Raw genomic sequence first — 15,755 nt, 5'->3', positions numbered from 1 at the left:
TGCAAAACACAACTGAAGAGGAAGGAAGAAGCCGGAAACGGAAAACTGATTTGACATACAGAACAATGACAGAACATAATTAATAGGCCTATTTAGGCAACTATAAAAACAATTTTGTACGCAATTGTTAGGCAACTAAAAAAATTAAAATAAAAAATACGCCATCTAGCGCCCCAGGAAATTACTACACCAAAAAAAGATCGTTCAAGGTCGTATATCTCAGTTGACTGGCCCTGGAGTCAATCATCGAGGTTAACCAACGGGTCCGGTCATAATTGTATGGGTGACCAAATTTTTTGTAGATTTCTTTAAACTCTTACTATTTTGTAGGTACAGAGGAGAAAAATCTGAAAGCCCTATATTTTTAATTAAATCATAAGAAATAGGGCCTTTATGCAAGAAACAAAAAAAAGAAATATTTATGGAACCGACAAACATGTTTAACTATTTTATGTTTCCTTACTGTTAGCTTATGTTTTGAAAAAAAGTTTTATTGAAAATGGTTAAGTATTTTAAAAAGTTTTGAGTATAAATCTTGTTAAAAAAGTAAGAAAGACCATCAATCGCATACCGTTTACATAATTTTTTGGTAAATTCTAAACATCTGGGCAAGGTTTAAAAAAATGTTTCGCCTGTACCTCTTTTTTACCCTCTCGTCCTCTATTTTTTATTTTGAAAGTTGACAACCCTACCATATGGGTATGATATGAATGGGCTTCATCTGCACAAGCTTAAACAGATTTTTCATTAATTCATTCAGTAATTCCTAGACTCGTAATATGTACCTACAAAGTACGAAACCCCCGGTGGGCGAGTCCAACTCTCACTTGTCGGTTTTTTTTAATCATGTAATTAACCATCAGTTCAGCATAATATAACTTTTCGAAATTAACATACTGATAATATTTTACAAAATTAATATTTTCTGAATCGTATTACCTTTATGTGATGTAAACGTAGTCAACGTTCAGATTATCTTCGTGTGCCATTGATTTTGTTTCCTTAAGTTAGGCAACCACTTATACGGCTAAATTGATTTCGGTTTCTGATGATAAATGTGTTTGTCTTGTTTTACAACTGGATTTTTTCGGCCTAAATTTTCGTTTTGTAGTGACTTAAATTGAAAAATAAAAAAGTAGCTGTATAATACTGAATATTCGTGTTATTGTGCTGTGATATTTTCTACTTAAAGTATTCTAACCTCCAAATATTGTAGTTTTTAAATTACTCCTTTTTAATAACCATTAATTTAATGTGTAGATATTATAAATCAATGTACTGTATTTCAGAATATATCAGTGTTGGTGAGTTAAATTTGATATCTTCGTAGATTATTAGACAGAAATAGATTAATTCCAAAATCTAAATTTATGAAATGGTTGAGTTTACATAGTATACCTTCTTTCATATATACTACTTTACCACACTTTAAACAAATAGTACACTACACTTAATTTAATAATTTAATGTAAATAAAATCTTAAAATAATTTTTTGTTTCTTTGTAGATAACAGTAAAACTAGTCACAATGCGTTTACTACTAAAAATTATTCGTCGACGTAGTATACCAGGTTGTTTTTATTCTACTTCAAGTACCACTGTTGCCCGCTCAATATACATTTCGAAGTCAACGGATATTTTTACAAATCTGGCTTTAGAAGATTGGTTATATAAAAATTTTAACGTTACCAACCATGAACTTTTAATGTTATGGCAAAACGAACCTTGCGTTGTAATTGGTCGACATCAGAATCCTTGGATAGAATGCAATTTTGCACAGTTGCCCTATATCGCAGGCGGCGTAAAATTAGCCAGAAGAAACAGTGGCGGAGGGACAGTATTTCATGATTTAGGAAACTTGAATTTAACGTTTTTTACTACTAGGAAGAATTACAATAGAAAACGGAATTTAGAACTTATATCAAGGTAACTAGAATAATTGTTTTTGGGTGTAATACCGGGTGCGTCTGAAAAGTGGCTCACCTTATAACTGTTTTATTTTTTCAGATAAAACGAGATTTAGTATGTTGGTATATGACATAAATCTGGATTGATTACCATACTTGATTCCAGATTGATATACATATTCAATTGTTTTCGGTTACTTCCGGTTTAACCGGAAATGACTACAATTTTTGATTTTTAAATGGCACTCTCGGTATTTTTTTACTTTATTCGATAGAAAATTACACTCTGAAAAGAATGACATAGCATATGTCAACTTTTGACATTTTCGCATGTGGTTTATTTGACATTGTAACCTGCGGTTCATAACGAAAATTTGACTCGAAATACCAAGTATGTGGTATCAAATTATTCGTAAAAAAATGCTTTTTCCAAATATGCTAATGAGCCATCCTCGTTCCATTTGAAAAAATTGATCCCATTTGAAAAAATTGAGAAAATCCTAATTTATGTCATATACTAACATACTAAATCTCGTTTTTTTATCTGAAAAAATAAAAAATTTATAGGGGTGAGCCACTTTTGAGACGCACCCGGTATACGGGGTGCTCCGAACTGTATTCCGAAAACTTCTGCCGCATATTCTGCAGATAAAAATAAGTAATGTATAAATGTATGTCCTAAAATGCTTTCGGAAATACAGGGTGTAGATTTTTATTTGGATTTTTTCCAAATAATTTATAAAGTAATGAAATATTTGGATGAAAATTGGTGTCTGGGAGTTTTTTGACATGGGAAATTTGATATTTTGATATCTGTGACTCCTACTTGTAGAGGGCGCCTAACCAAACCTACATATTTTTTAACTGGTCTGAAGAGTAATAACTTCTCGGCACATAAATTACATATTTACGACGTTTTTTACGTAAAAAGGTCTTTGGTAAAAGTCGCTACGAGTAATGGATCGAGATAATCGAGATATTTGGAATCAAAATTATCAATACTTATCATCATTGACATAAATTAAACATGTTGACTAAATAGTTATAAGATTGAAATCATAAATTTGAAATGTTTGGGTCAAAAGTTCAACAGAAACTGTTTTATCATTATTTTTTAGCAGAAAAATTTATGATTAATTTGAAAAAATAAAAATTTCCCAAATTTATTTCAGAAAATAACTATATCTACTCAACGTGTTTATTTTTTGTCAATAATGTATTGACTATTTCCATTCTAAATATCTTGAGAACGGTTGCTCGTAGCGATTTTTACCAAGAGACATTTTTTACGTAAAAAGTCGCGGAAATGTATATTTTTTCACTCAGTAGTTTTACTGAAGTACGGCCAAAAAGTTATTACTCTTCAAAAGAGTTAAAACACATGTAGGTAACTTCCCCTATAAATAGGAGTCATAAACATCAAAATCAAATTTATCATGTCAAAACACTCCCAGACGCCAAATACCTACTGAGATTACTTCAGAAATTATTTTGAAAAAATTGAAATAAAAATGAAACTTCTACACCCTGTAGCTCCGAAACTAAGCATTTTAGGGCGTGCATTTATACAAACTTTTTTACTTATTTTTATCTGCAGAATATGCTGTTAAAGTTACCGGAATACAGTTCGAACCACCCTGTACATATAAAGTATGATCTTTTAGGGCGTTAAAAAAATCATTTGAAGTCAATTCGGAAGTAAATTCAAGAGAAGATTTATGTATTAGCGACTTTAAAATATCTGGCACAGCTTCGAAATTAGGAAGAACAACTGCTTACCATCACTGTACTCTTTTAGTTAGTGCTGATAAAGATAATCTTAGTCTAGCCTTAAAAAATAATCTTGGTGAATGTACAAAAACTAATGCTTCCAAATCAGTAAAGTCACCAATAATGAATCTTACTGAAGAAAAATCAGATATAACTGTCCAGGAAGTGATGACAGCCGTAATTTTAGAATACGGAAACACTAACGATATTAAAATAATAGAATCTATAGATGATGATATTTTCCCTGGAGTAACTAATATTAAAAATGAATACTTAAGTATAGCATGGCGATATGAAAAAACGCCCAAATTTCAAATAACGAAAAGTATAAATTTTGCACAAAACCAGGATTTAGTCATTTTATTAACAGTTGAACATGGAAGAGTCTCTAGTGTTGATTTAAGACATAAAAATAAAGACTTAAGTGTATCGAAAGACTTTAGTGAAATGTTTGATTCTTTAATAGGAAAATTGTTCTCTGAAGAAGTTCTTAGTGAATTTGATATGCTACTGTGTGGATTAAGAAATAGTCAAGAATGTAAAAGTATTGTTTGTGATAGCTAAATACAATATAATTTTATTAATATCTATTGTTTATTTATTAAAATAAATTGGAGTTTTTGTTGAACAACTTTTTGGCGTCGTTTTAAAGAAGTATTAGTTCAGACAAAAGGCAAAAGTTTGTAAAAGTTGCAAACTTTATAATAGCCATGGCACAATATGTTATAGGGGTGAGCCACTTTTGATACGCACCCGGTATGATGAGTATCGAAATCACAAAATAGTGTTTAACCAATTGTTTGTAATTTCGTTACTCATAAGAAGTAAAATTTGAAAATGTATTATTTTCAACATTGTAAATTAAAGAATCCGGTAAATATTTTGTAGTAAAGCCGATTTATCATCTACCAGTCTCGCTAAAGCAGCCTGACTGATTCAGTCTTACTGAACAAATAACAAACGTGAGAACACGTTTTCAGTGAAAATCAAAGTTTCAGTGAACTTTTATTAAATTTTACTGAACATGATTGTTCAATATAATATAATAATACAAATGTGAAAAAGTGAATAAGTGTAAATAGGTACCTACCTATTTTTTCGGTTTGAAGAAATATTGACAGAAGAAGGTTTGAAGAAATATTGACAGGATTTCCTTCTAAAACTCTCTCAACATACCTATACAGGGTTGTTCACCACATACGACACGAAGTATTGTAGCTAAACGATTAGATTTTCACAAATTATAAGTTTTGGGTTCGTTGAAGAACTATTAGAGCTATAATTTAAAAATATTTTTACAAGATACAGAGTGTCCCAAATAAATAAAAAATATCAAAATTGTATTTTTTTAAACGGAACATCCTGTATATTATTACATTTTTTGTTTCTACGATTAAAATAAAGGTAAATTTGATTAAGGTTTATTACACTTAAACCTTACTGTTTTTGAATTTTTTTCAATTTTGTGAAATTGCAGTAAACATTTTAAGGCTTCATTTCTCCAAGGGTATCAAAGTTTTTAATACTAAATATTTACTGAAGTTTATTTATTGATCAGTTATTGTGTTGCAATAATAAAAATAATACTACCTCATACAGGGTGTCTAAAAAATTATTTTAAATAATTTCTAGCTCTAAACGCCAATAACTCCTTTAATTTAAATGGAACGCCCTGTATCTTTTAGGAGAATCAGATGCACAATTTAATTGTCTATCAAATTGTATTATACCATTTTTTACCTATTCCTTCAAGTTTTCGTAGAAAATGCATTTTCTTATAATTTAGACCTCATTTATCAATATACCCATGGAATATTGACATTTTAGATTGTTTTTAAAGCAACAAATGTACAAAATGTACGGGCTAGTAATATTATTGTTTTTAGCAAAACGGTAATATTACTAGCCCATTTGTAGGCAAAAAGAAAACTATTTAAATATTTATAAAAGAGTATACCATTAATTAAATATAACACCATTATTTCCGCCCAAATTCTAATTAATTACATACTTAATTGTGCTCGTTACTAAATTATTCTAAATAAATGTGGATTTGAATCATAAATCAATAAAATAATAAGTTATGAAAGTGAACGTCTCTGTTGTTATAAATAAGCATTTATTAAATAATAAAATATCATTTTTAAGGTGTTACTTTTCACCACACTGTCTAATACACATACAAAACTCAGTTTTTTAGTATTTGAGGCAATTAATATTAATCAACGTAAACAGGCAGTTAATGTAGTTTGAATACTGGAATCATATTAATTGGCCCTCTTTAACAAATATTTAAACAGTTTTTTTTGATTTTTTAATGAAATAAACGAATTATATCGACAATATTAGTATCTGTACTCTTTAAAAATAATCTAAAATGTCAGTATTCCATGGGTATATTGATAAATAAGTTTTAAATTACAAGAAAATGCATTTTCTACGGAAACTTAAAGAGATAGGTAAAAAATAGCATAATACAATTTGATAGACAATTAAATTGTGCATCTGATTCTCATAAAATATACAGGGTGTTCTATTTAAATTAAAGAAGTTATTGCCGTTCAAAGCTAATAATTATATAAAATAAATTTTTAGACACTCTGTATAAGGTAGTATTATTTTTATTATTGCAACACAATAACTGATCAATAAATAAACTTCAGTAAATATTTAGTATTAAAAACATTGATACCCTTGGAGAAATGAAGCCTTAAAATTTTTACTGCAATTTCACAAAATTGAAAATATTTCAAAAACGCTAAGGTTTAAGTGTAAAACCTTAATCAAATTTACCTTTATTTTAATCGTAGAAACTAAAAATTTAATAATATACAGGGTGTTCCATTTAAAAAATACAACTTTGATATTTTTTATTTATTTGGGACACTCTGTATCTTGTAAAAATATTTTTTAATTGTAGCTCTAATAGTCCTTCAACGAACCCAAAACTTACAATTTGTAAAAATTTCATCGTTTAGCTACAATACTCCGTGTCGTATGTGGTGAACAACCCTGTATGTAGTTTACTGGACATTCGATGTACGAACACATCTATTAAATTTAAACTAACTTTACCTCTGAATTTTACCTGAAATCTGTTTTTTCGGTAATTATCAGCCCATGTGGTTGTTATTTCGCACAATATTATCGCCGAACATGCTATAGCTATAATATAAATTGGATCATTGCAACACTGTAACAGATATAATGCTCATTATACGCATTACAATCTGATCATCTGTTCGTTGGAATCGAAGTTCGCCGCTATTCGCTATCATCATAAGATCTACTCTATATCCCAGTATCTCCAAGCCTCTAGTTACGTCGTTATTATATTTTATTTAAAAATTATTAATCAGTTTAAAAATGATGATATTATTTTTAACACTGCTTTTTTCCTTTTAGGCTATTTTCCACCATTTTAATGGTAAAATAATTACATTTTGTTTGTGTTTTTTTAGTAGGTACAGGTTTTTAGAAATGAATAAATAATAAATGTTTCGACCAACCGGATTAAAAAAAAACCTGCCAGTCTGAAATTCCTCCAGCAACAAGTTTTCTTTGTTGCGCTAGATATAAAAATGCTTGTTAAAGTTACATTGCATACCCCTTTAATATCTTTACTCCAATGTGGTAGCGACGTAGCAACTGGTAGGAAACTTGCATTAGTGATTCATTAGTTTCCTGCATTGCCTTAGCAACATAAATATGTCTGAAAAGAGAATATAAAAATATATAATATTATCTTGTTATTTTTTTCAACAAGGAACTATTTTACCACTAAAGAATGGGAGTCATTTTTAGGGTTCCGTACCCAAAGGGTAAAAACTGGAACCCTATTACTAAGACTTCGCTGTCCGTCCGTCTGTCACAAAGGTCTATCTTATGAACCATTATAGCTAGACAGTTGAAATTTTTACAGATAATGTATCTATGTAGCCGCTTTAAGAACAAATACTAAAAACAGAATTAAATAAATGTTTATAAATATAAAAGTACTTTCACTAAACATTATCTTTTAAGTAAGAATTTTACATAGAATCTTTCAAGTCCCTGGTGGCCGCGTGGTTAAAGCGTTAGGACTTTACGCTGCTATGACGTTGGAGGCATAGTAAGGCAGGTTCGAATCCTAGTCAATGCGACTTTTTTTAATCGTTTTTTTTTAATTTTTACATATTTATTGTTGATTAATACAATTTTTAGTAATGTGTTTCTTCATTTTTTTCAAATTACACGCATTCAATATTTCAGCTAAATCGGAAAAAAGGTTTATAAGAATATCTAATGTTGTATAGATAATGAATGGTACGGAACCCTTCGTGCGCGAGTCCGACTCGCACTTGACCAATTTTTTAATTTATATGTTATAGTGAAAGTCGGAAATTCAGTGATTGTTAACATTCACTAGGAAACGCTAGCAATTACGGATTGAACCAGTGAATGTGGTATTTTAAAGATATTTGTCGACTTTTCCTTGTAATTTCTAACATTCACTAGTGAAAGTAACATTTACTAAAGGTTGCCAGTATTTACTACAGGTCGCAGTGTTTCCGGCAGAGGACGGCCCCTTATTGTGGAAAAAAAAGGTTGCCAGTAAAAGTTATTCTATTGTACAAGGCAAGTGTGGTGGGAGTGGAAGAATGTTGGTGGAAGTTAGAACAAATAAAACTTTTAAGAATATTGGATCACCTCAATATTTAAGCTGACCCACATATCTTAAAATGACAGTTTACTTCTTTAGTATATTTATTAAAAATTATAGAAAATGACGACATAACCTTCTAAATATTAAAAGTAAAAACATAGTAAACATTTTAAAGCGTACAAAACAAAAAAAAACATTCATAAACATAATATAATAATAGCTCCCGTATATAGCGTTTTTTAACGCCTTGGGAGTAGCAAGGTACAGCTTGCCATACTAGAGCCGTTCGATATACATTCATAAACATAAGATTACTTATTGGTACAAGGATTTTTTAATAGAGTTCCTCATCATGGACAAAATAAAGTATGCCCGAATTTTCTTCAACAGGAGTTATTCGGGTTTTCAAACCCGACACTTCAAGCATATCAAAACGTTTAATAAATTCATAGTCAGTAGGTTCCTTACTATCTTTTCCTCTTGCATGCTTAACTTTTGCTATGACTTCATTATATTACAAAAATATATTTAGGTATGAGAAAAATAATAAAACATCGGTATGATTTTACTCTATGATGAAATGATCTATGATCAATTCGAATTTTGACTATAAAAAGTAAAGTAGCTCCGTGGGTCCATTAATTTAAACTCACGATAAAATACTTAACTAAAGTATTTTTTTCTTAATTTACACACAATTTATACTAATATAACACACAATTAACTACTTAATAATAATAAAATTCCTTCGCCAAATTGTCCGATTCGCAATAATTTAAAACGCGGTATATTCAAACTTCAAACTATCCCAACCTTTTATATAGCTGTGGATCTTTGGGAAAATTCTATTCTAGAATTCTGTAGTATTTCTTTTACTTTCTGGTGAATTCGCCAGGTTTCTTGACACGTTGCGGTTTATTTTTTTTAGTTTCTTGCTTCTCCGCCAGATGGCGCCACATACACCTTGACATTGTCCCCTTCTCAAATTTGATCCAGGTCCAATTCCAGGTTTTCTGTATCTCTTCAATCGATCCAGGATGAACTACTTTCATCTTACTTCTAGGGCTGCGTTGAATCCGGTACACAACATCATTTATCCTCTTGATGACTGTATAAGGACCTTCCCATGCTGGAGTTAACTATGGAGATCTTCCTTTCTTGCGCTGCTGGTTATATAACCATACCATATCGTCCTGTTGAAATCCCGTAGAATTTACTCTGAGGTCATAACGAGCTTTCATCCGGTCACTGGCTAGCGCAATCTTCCTTCTAACGGCCTTATGAATTTCCAATAACCTTTCCTACAGTTCATCCGCGTAGTCCTCTACCTTCGTGGTGCCGTCGCGCGTCGTCTGGTGATCCGAACACCAAGTCACAAGGCAACCGTAATTCTCGACCAAACAAAATCTTCGATGGTGAAAGTCCAGTGGTGTTGTGAACTGCACTTCTATATGCCATTAGAAATAGCGGTATGTGCTGATCCCAATCTCTTTGATGTTCGTCCACCATTTTCGAGAGGTGTTCTTCAATGGTCTTATTGAATCTTTCAACCATCCCATCAGACTGCGGATGTAAATCCGTTGTCCTAGTCTTGTGAATACCAAGTAGATCACACATCTTCTGGAACAGTCTTGACTCGAAGTTCCTTCCTTGGTCAGTGTGAAGCTCTAAGGGAATTCCAAATCTACTGAAGATATTATTGACTAATACTTCAGCTACAGTCGATGCTTCTTGGTTTGGAATGGCAAAAACTTCCGGCCATTTACTGAAATAATCCATCGCCACCAAAACGTACTTGTTACCCTTGTACGTTTCAGGGAATGGGCCTGCAATGTCAACAGCAATTCTTTCGAATGGAAGTTCCACGTTATAGGCCAGTGAATAAAGGGGGTGTAGAGTGCGTGAGCAGGGACCTAAGCGATTTCTCCAGAAACTCGTTCAGGGTGCTTAGAAAGTAAACATACTAAAAGTCCTGACGTCTAGGTGGTGAGCCGGACGGGTGGGGGGTGGTGGAGGAAGGCAAACGCAAGAAGAGTTCCATTTTTCATGCAGAAAGAAGAAATGTAAATATAATTATTTTTGATTATTTTTGTGGAGTATTTGATTTATATGATTAAATAATAAATCAAATACAAAGAGCTTTTGTAGCAAAACGTTCTTTCAGCAGCCTTTCTATTTGTAAAACAAATTGCTAGATACTTTGTTAAAATTCCTATTAACTATTAATATTGTATTCTTCTTCTTAAGATAAATAATTTGATCTTCCAGTTTGTTCAAAATAATTTTGATTGTAATCTCTACATGATATCCAACAAATACTCGTTATTTTTCCCCAATAGTGGATATTTAAAATTACCTATTAAAACTAGATAATTATTTTTAAAACTACTCAAGTTTCGTCGTTTATGCCATCTTCTGTTCAACATAATGATAAGAGTCATTGGGAATATAAATGCAATAGCACTTTTTACTATATGTAAAACTTTAGATAACTATTCTTATTTCTAATAAACAACAAAGTTTATTAAGGTATTTTTGACATTTTTATATAATTTGATTTATACCATTAAACTTTTGTAGTTATTTTGTAAACATTTATTATATAAAAGCTTGTCTTATTGAAAGAAAAAGAATATTAAATTTTCTTTGTTAACCTCTAGGGCTATAAATTATACAGAGTGTTTCAAAAACATTTGCTATCTCTCGTGAGGAGATTCCTTACGTAAAAATAAGATTTATTTTTCATATCAACATAGGTTCAATTCTGCTTTGTTTCGTAGCTACAGGGTGTTAAATTTTTAATAACCTTTGGTTATTTTCTTTTAAGTACTTTTAGGGATTAGAATAAAATTTGGAGGGTAAAAGTTACTATAAGTGCTACATATTTTAATGCTAAAAAAGTGTCGATAAATTTATCTGGAACGTGCAAATGGGTTATCACTGGAATAGTTTTCATAGAAAAACATGTACGTCGCTCACTTTTTTTCTTTTGATATCAAAATTGTGTAAAAAAATGGCGTTAAGGATAGCTGGGAAATAGCAATCGATGATAAGTTTGGTGAGGCTCAATCTCTAGACATTTTCAAAAGATTATTTTTGACCGAATTTTAAACTACACCATTTAAAAATCATTTTAAATCAATATAAAAATAAATTACAGCCTTCCTAACGTAAGTACGAGCCCAAGTAATGACGCCTAAGGCTCGACCTCGCCAAAATTATTATCGATTGTCATTTCTCAGCCGTGTTTCAGCCCCTATACGCCTTTTTTCTTTTCGATTGTATGGTATTTAATTATGGAAAAGCCTTACAAATAATATGTTTCTACACACATTTAACATTTTTTTATATATTACTACTATAATTTTTCTGTTTTTTATCGTTTTTCGTGTCTAGTGTCTATATATTGATAAATTAAAGGTTGATTATTTTAAGTGATCGATATACAAAGTAGTCAATGTTTAACTAATGGCTATTCCCACCCGAGTTTCTGAACTGTGCCTCAATAATAGTTCCAAACGTAATTAATCAAATGAATAAGTTAAAAACTTGTTGCTATCAATCGAGGTTCTTTATTATTCAGTGATTGATTGACACTTGCTATTGGATATGATTTTTAACAAATCTAATTTAGAAATATATATGGTTAAAATTATATCTTAGAGAATAGATGTAATTCATTTCTGCAAATTACAGGGAAAAACAATTGAAGTTAGTTCAATTTATTATAAGCAACGGTAAAGTCAAATAGGTATCTCATATTATGAGACATGAAGAGAGATTCAAATTGTTATATAATATACTGCAGGTCAAAGTGTAAGAGAAATGTGAGAATATAAGAAGACTATTCTTTCTTAAAAATCTTTGCACTTGGACCCTTATACAATTTTAGATGTTCTCTATTCAAGACATTTCGAAATTCAACTTTGCTTAATTTTTACTACAAAGCAGTTTACTGAATTCAAGTTTTTAAAGTGAAACTTCTTTACGGGGGTTGGGAGTAAAAATTCGAGGCCGTGACACTCATTTGCCAGCTCAGAATTAGAATTTAGAGTTAGTAACTCGCATTTTCATTGGAGGATACTGTCATATTTACTTCAAACCAATAATCAACGAGAATATTCGTATAATTTACTAAAATTACTGTAAATCACTATAAATAATGAATTGTTTGTAATTGAGCTGTAATTTCTGTATTATTACTCCCGTAAATGATGGAGATAAACAATTGTGATTAATTAAAATTTTATTTTAAGATGAAACTTTTGTTAACATTTTGAGAATTTGAATAATGAATTGAATAATGACAAGACAAGTGACATATGTCTAAAAAATACAGCGATTTGGAGTGACAATTTGGTTGTGTAAAATTTAGAGTGATAATTTTGATTATGCAAAAGAAAAATACATATTCTATGAGTTTACTCGTTGCCTAACGATTAACATTAATTTAAAAATAAATCTCCAACATGAATAATGAACAAAACAGTTAAACAAAAACAGACGTTAGTAAGTAGCAGTTAGTAGTAGTCAGAGATATAGATGTAGTAGTATTTTGGTTTAATGGCCACAGATGCCAAGGCTTCCGGCCTGTTGATAGAATTATCGTTTTTTTTTTAATTAAAAAAACATAAAATTATAAAGCTAGAATAGTATACGGTTTTATATTAACTCTAATGTTTTTAAAGTTTATAAAAAACATTCATAAAAAATATATATTCTTCAAATCCTGGAATTTAATAGCTGTTAGTCAGAAGTTCCACTTCAAATAGGCGCACATAGCGCGCACACACATTTTTTTTTTCTGTGTAATCACACACACTAAAACCGGTTATTTTTTATTGTTTTTTATACGAAATTTTAAATATTTTGGATATATAGAATAAAAACCTGAGATGGAGATGAAGAATATGGAAACAATAAATTTGTTAAATCTACTTCCAACATAATCTGTAAATATATTTGTAAAATACTTTTATTCTCTGTAAGATTAATCTTGCTGTTTGAAATTTTCGTAGGAAAGTTATGCCATTAAATTTCGTTCGCCCATCAATCTTCGAAGTAAACCTTTAGCAATATATCAAACGAAGCGAGATTAGAGCAACAGGCCTACCTACACCTTAAGAATTGTTCGGAACCGGGAAATCCCAGGAAACTAACAAGCTCAGGACGGTTGACTGACTTATTCGTCTTTAATTCGACCGACGGAGTTTCTTCTCTCGTAAATAACGAAAACCCGTGTTAGAAATTATTTGATAAATAACGAACGCTTTTCTTTAGTTTTCCGAATCGTGATGTACAATCGTTAGTTGTAAATTTATATCTTTTTTTAACCATGAAAATGTTTTAAAATTCTCTGGACTGCTTTATTACAAACCTAGCAGACATTTTATCAGTTATATATTATTTTATACAATATTTTTTTACCCACCTTTTATTCAGGATCTAAATTGACCGCATTTTCTTGAATGCTTGCAATACAGGGTCCGGCAATAGTGCGTCGGGCATCTACCAGGTGTGTTTCAAAAGTGGCTCACCACTATAACTTTTTTATTTTTTCAGATAAAAAAAACGAGATTTGGTATGTTAGTATATGACATAATTTAGGATTGATTGACGTACTCAATTGTTTTCGGTCACTTCCTGTTTCACCGGAAATGACTACAACTTCTGATTTTTAAATGGCACCCTCGTATGTTTTTACTTTATTCGATAGAAAATGACACTCTGAATCGAATGACATATCATATGTCAAGTTTTGACATATTCGCTCAAAAACAAATTGTATTTTATATTTCAATCTAGAGTACCATGACTGTGTTAAAAACTGAATTGGAACACTGATTTTTAATCGAGGAAGGATTTTTAATCAAGGGAAGATAGATTTGATCGTCCAATGTTTTTAGTGTCTTGTCCTGGCCGGTCCATAGATGCCCAAATCGTATTTTTAATCATATCTCAATTTTTTCAAATGGAACAAGGGTGGCTCATAAGCATATTTGGAAAAGGCATTTTTTACGAATAATTTGATATCAAACACTTGGTATTTCAAGTCAAATTGCCGTTATGAAACGCATGTTACAATTTCAAATAAACGAAATGCGAAAATGTCAAAAGTTGATATATGATATGTCATTCTATTCAGAGTGTCATTTTCTATTGAATAAAGTAAAAAAATACCGAGGGTGTCATCTAAAAATCAAAAGTTGTAGTCATTTCCGGTGAAACCGGAAGTGACCAAAAACAATTAAATATATTAATCAATCCTAATTTATGTCGTGTAACGGGGTTAAATCAAACCTAATTTATGTCGTGTACTAACATACCAAATCTCGTTGCTTTATCTGAAAAAATAAAAAATTTATAGGGGTGCGCGACTTTTGAGACGCACCCGGTATAGCTCCCGCTAGGTATATTATAATAATAAAACACTTAGCAATTTTATTTAAGTGCAAACAAAGTATGTATTAGGATGTATTTCAGAAAAATATTTTAACTTCTACAGGGTGGCTCAAAAAAGTGTAAGTGGAGCGCGATGATTTTTTTTAAATGGTACACCCTGTATATTATTGCATTTTTAGCTTCCTTTCTAATCACTTTACATAATCCTAAAATATTTTTAAATATTGTTTGACAGGTTTCGAGATATTAAGTAATAAATAAAAAAAATATTTTTTTCATCATTTAAAAAAAAATATTAAAAATGCAAGAAATGTTCAGAAATGGAAACTATACTATGAATTTACTATAGTTGGTCTGTACTTACTTTCCTAAAAATATCATAATATTAAACCATACAGGGTGTTCAAAATTCTATGCCAAACGTTCTAAAATATGGAGTAGTTTTTCTTCTTTTTTTAAATAGTATATTATTCTTTTGTTAGAAGGAGAATTAAAAAATAAACATTTTTTGTATATAAAGTATTTCAAAATTTTTAACGGTTTTGCGGATATTCGTAATATTATATTACATATAGGTTTTTCAATAATAATTTTTTATCAAAGCCATGTAATGATTTTTGTCTAGTATTTTACCATTGAAAGAGAAATACCTATGTAATAAAAACGCGAATATTTGCGAAACCACTAAAAATATTAAAATACTTTAAATACAGCAAAATTAAAACAAAAAATCACCACAATACACCAAAACACTTTTACTTTTATACTGGACGCGCGTTTCGCTAACCATGTTAGCATCATCAGCAGATGATTAAAACTTTACTAAAATTAGTTTTAATCATCTGCTGATGATGCTAATATGGTTAGCGAAACGCGCGTCCAGTATAAAAGTAAAAGTGTTTTGGTGTATTGTGGTGATTTAGTGTTTTAATTTTGCTGTGTAACACCAAACGTTCCAACCCCCAACTGTAAACTTTAAATACAAAAAATTTTCATTTTTTAATTCTCCATTTAACAAAGAAATAATGAAC

At 30.4% G+C, this 15,755-nt stretch overlaps 1 protein-coding gene across 1 annotated transcript; it reads left to right on the top strand.

Annotated features, from left to right (window-relative positions):
• The first annotated feature begins 986 nt into the window (after positions 1-986).
• Positions 987-4,272, top strand: LOC115874393 (lipoyltransferase 1, mitochondrial-like). Its single transcript, XM_030889544.1, has 3 exons — positions 987-1,304; positions 1,508-1,926; positions 3,572-4,272. Exons 2-3 carry the CDS (start codon positions 1,529-1,531, stop codon positions 4,239-4,241), a joined length of 1,068 nt encoding a protein of 355 aa, XP_030745404.1. The 5' UTR covers positions 987-1,304; positions 1,508-1,528; the 3' UTR covers positions 4,242-4,272.
• The last annotated feature ends 11,483 nt before the right edge of the window (positions 4,273-15,755 follow it).

The sequence above is a fragment of the Sitophilus oryzae genome, unplaced genomic scaffold, assembly GCF_002938485.1.
Source record: "Sitophilus oryzae breed Bouriz unplaced genomic scaffold, Soryzae_2.0 scaffold_1274_pilon_pilon, whole genome shotgun sequence".
Classification (NCBI taxonomy): domain Eukaryota; kingdom Metazoa; phylum Arthropoda; class Insecta; order Coleoptera; family Curculionidae; genus Sitophilus; species Sitophilus oryzae.
The sequence above is the reverse complement of the archived record's forward strand: the minus strand, read 5'-3'. Positions and strand labels throughout refer to the sequence as shown.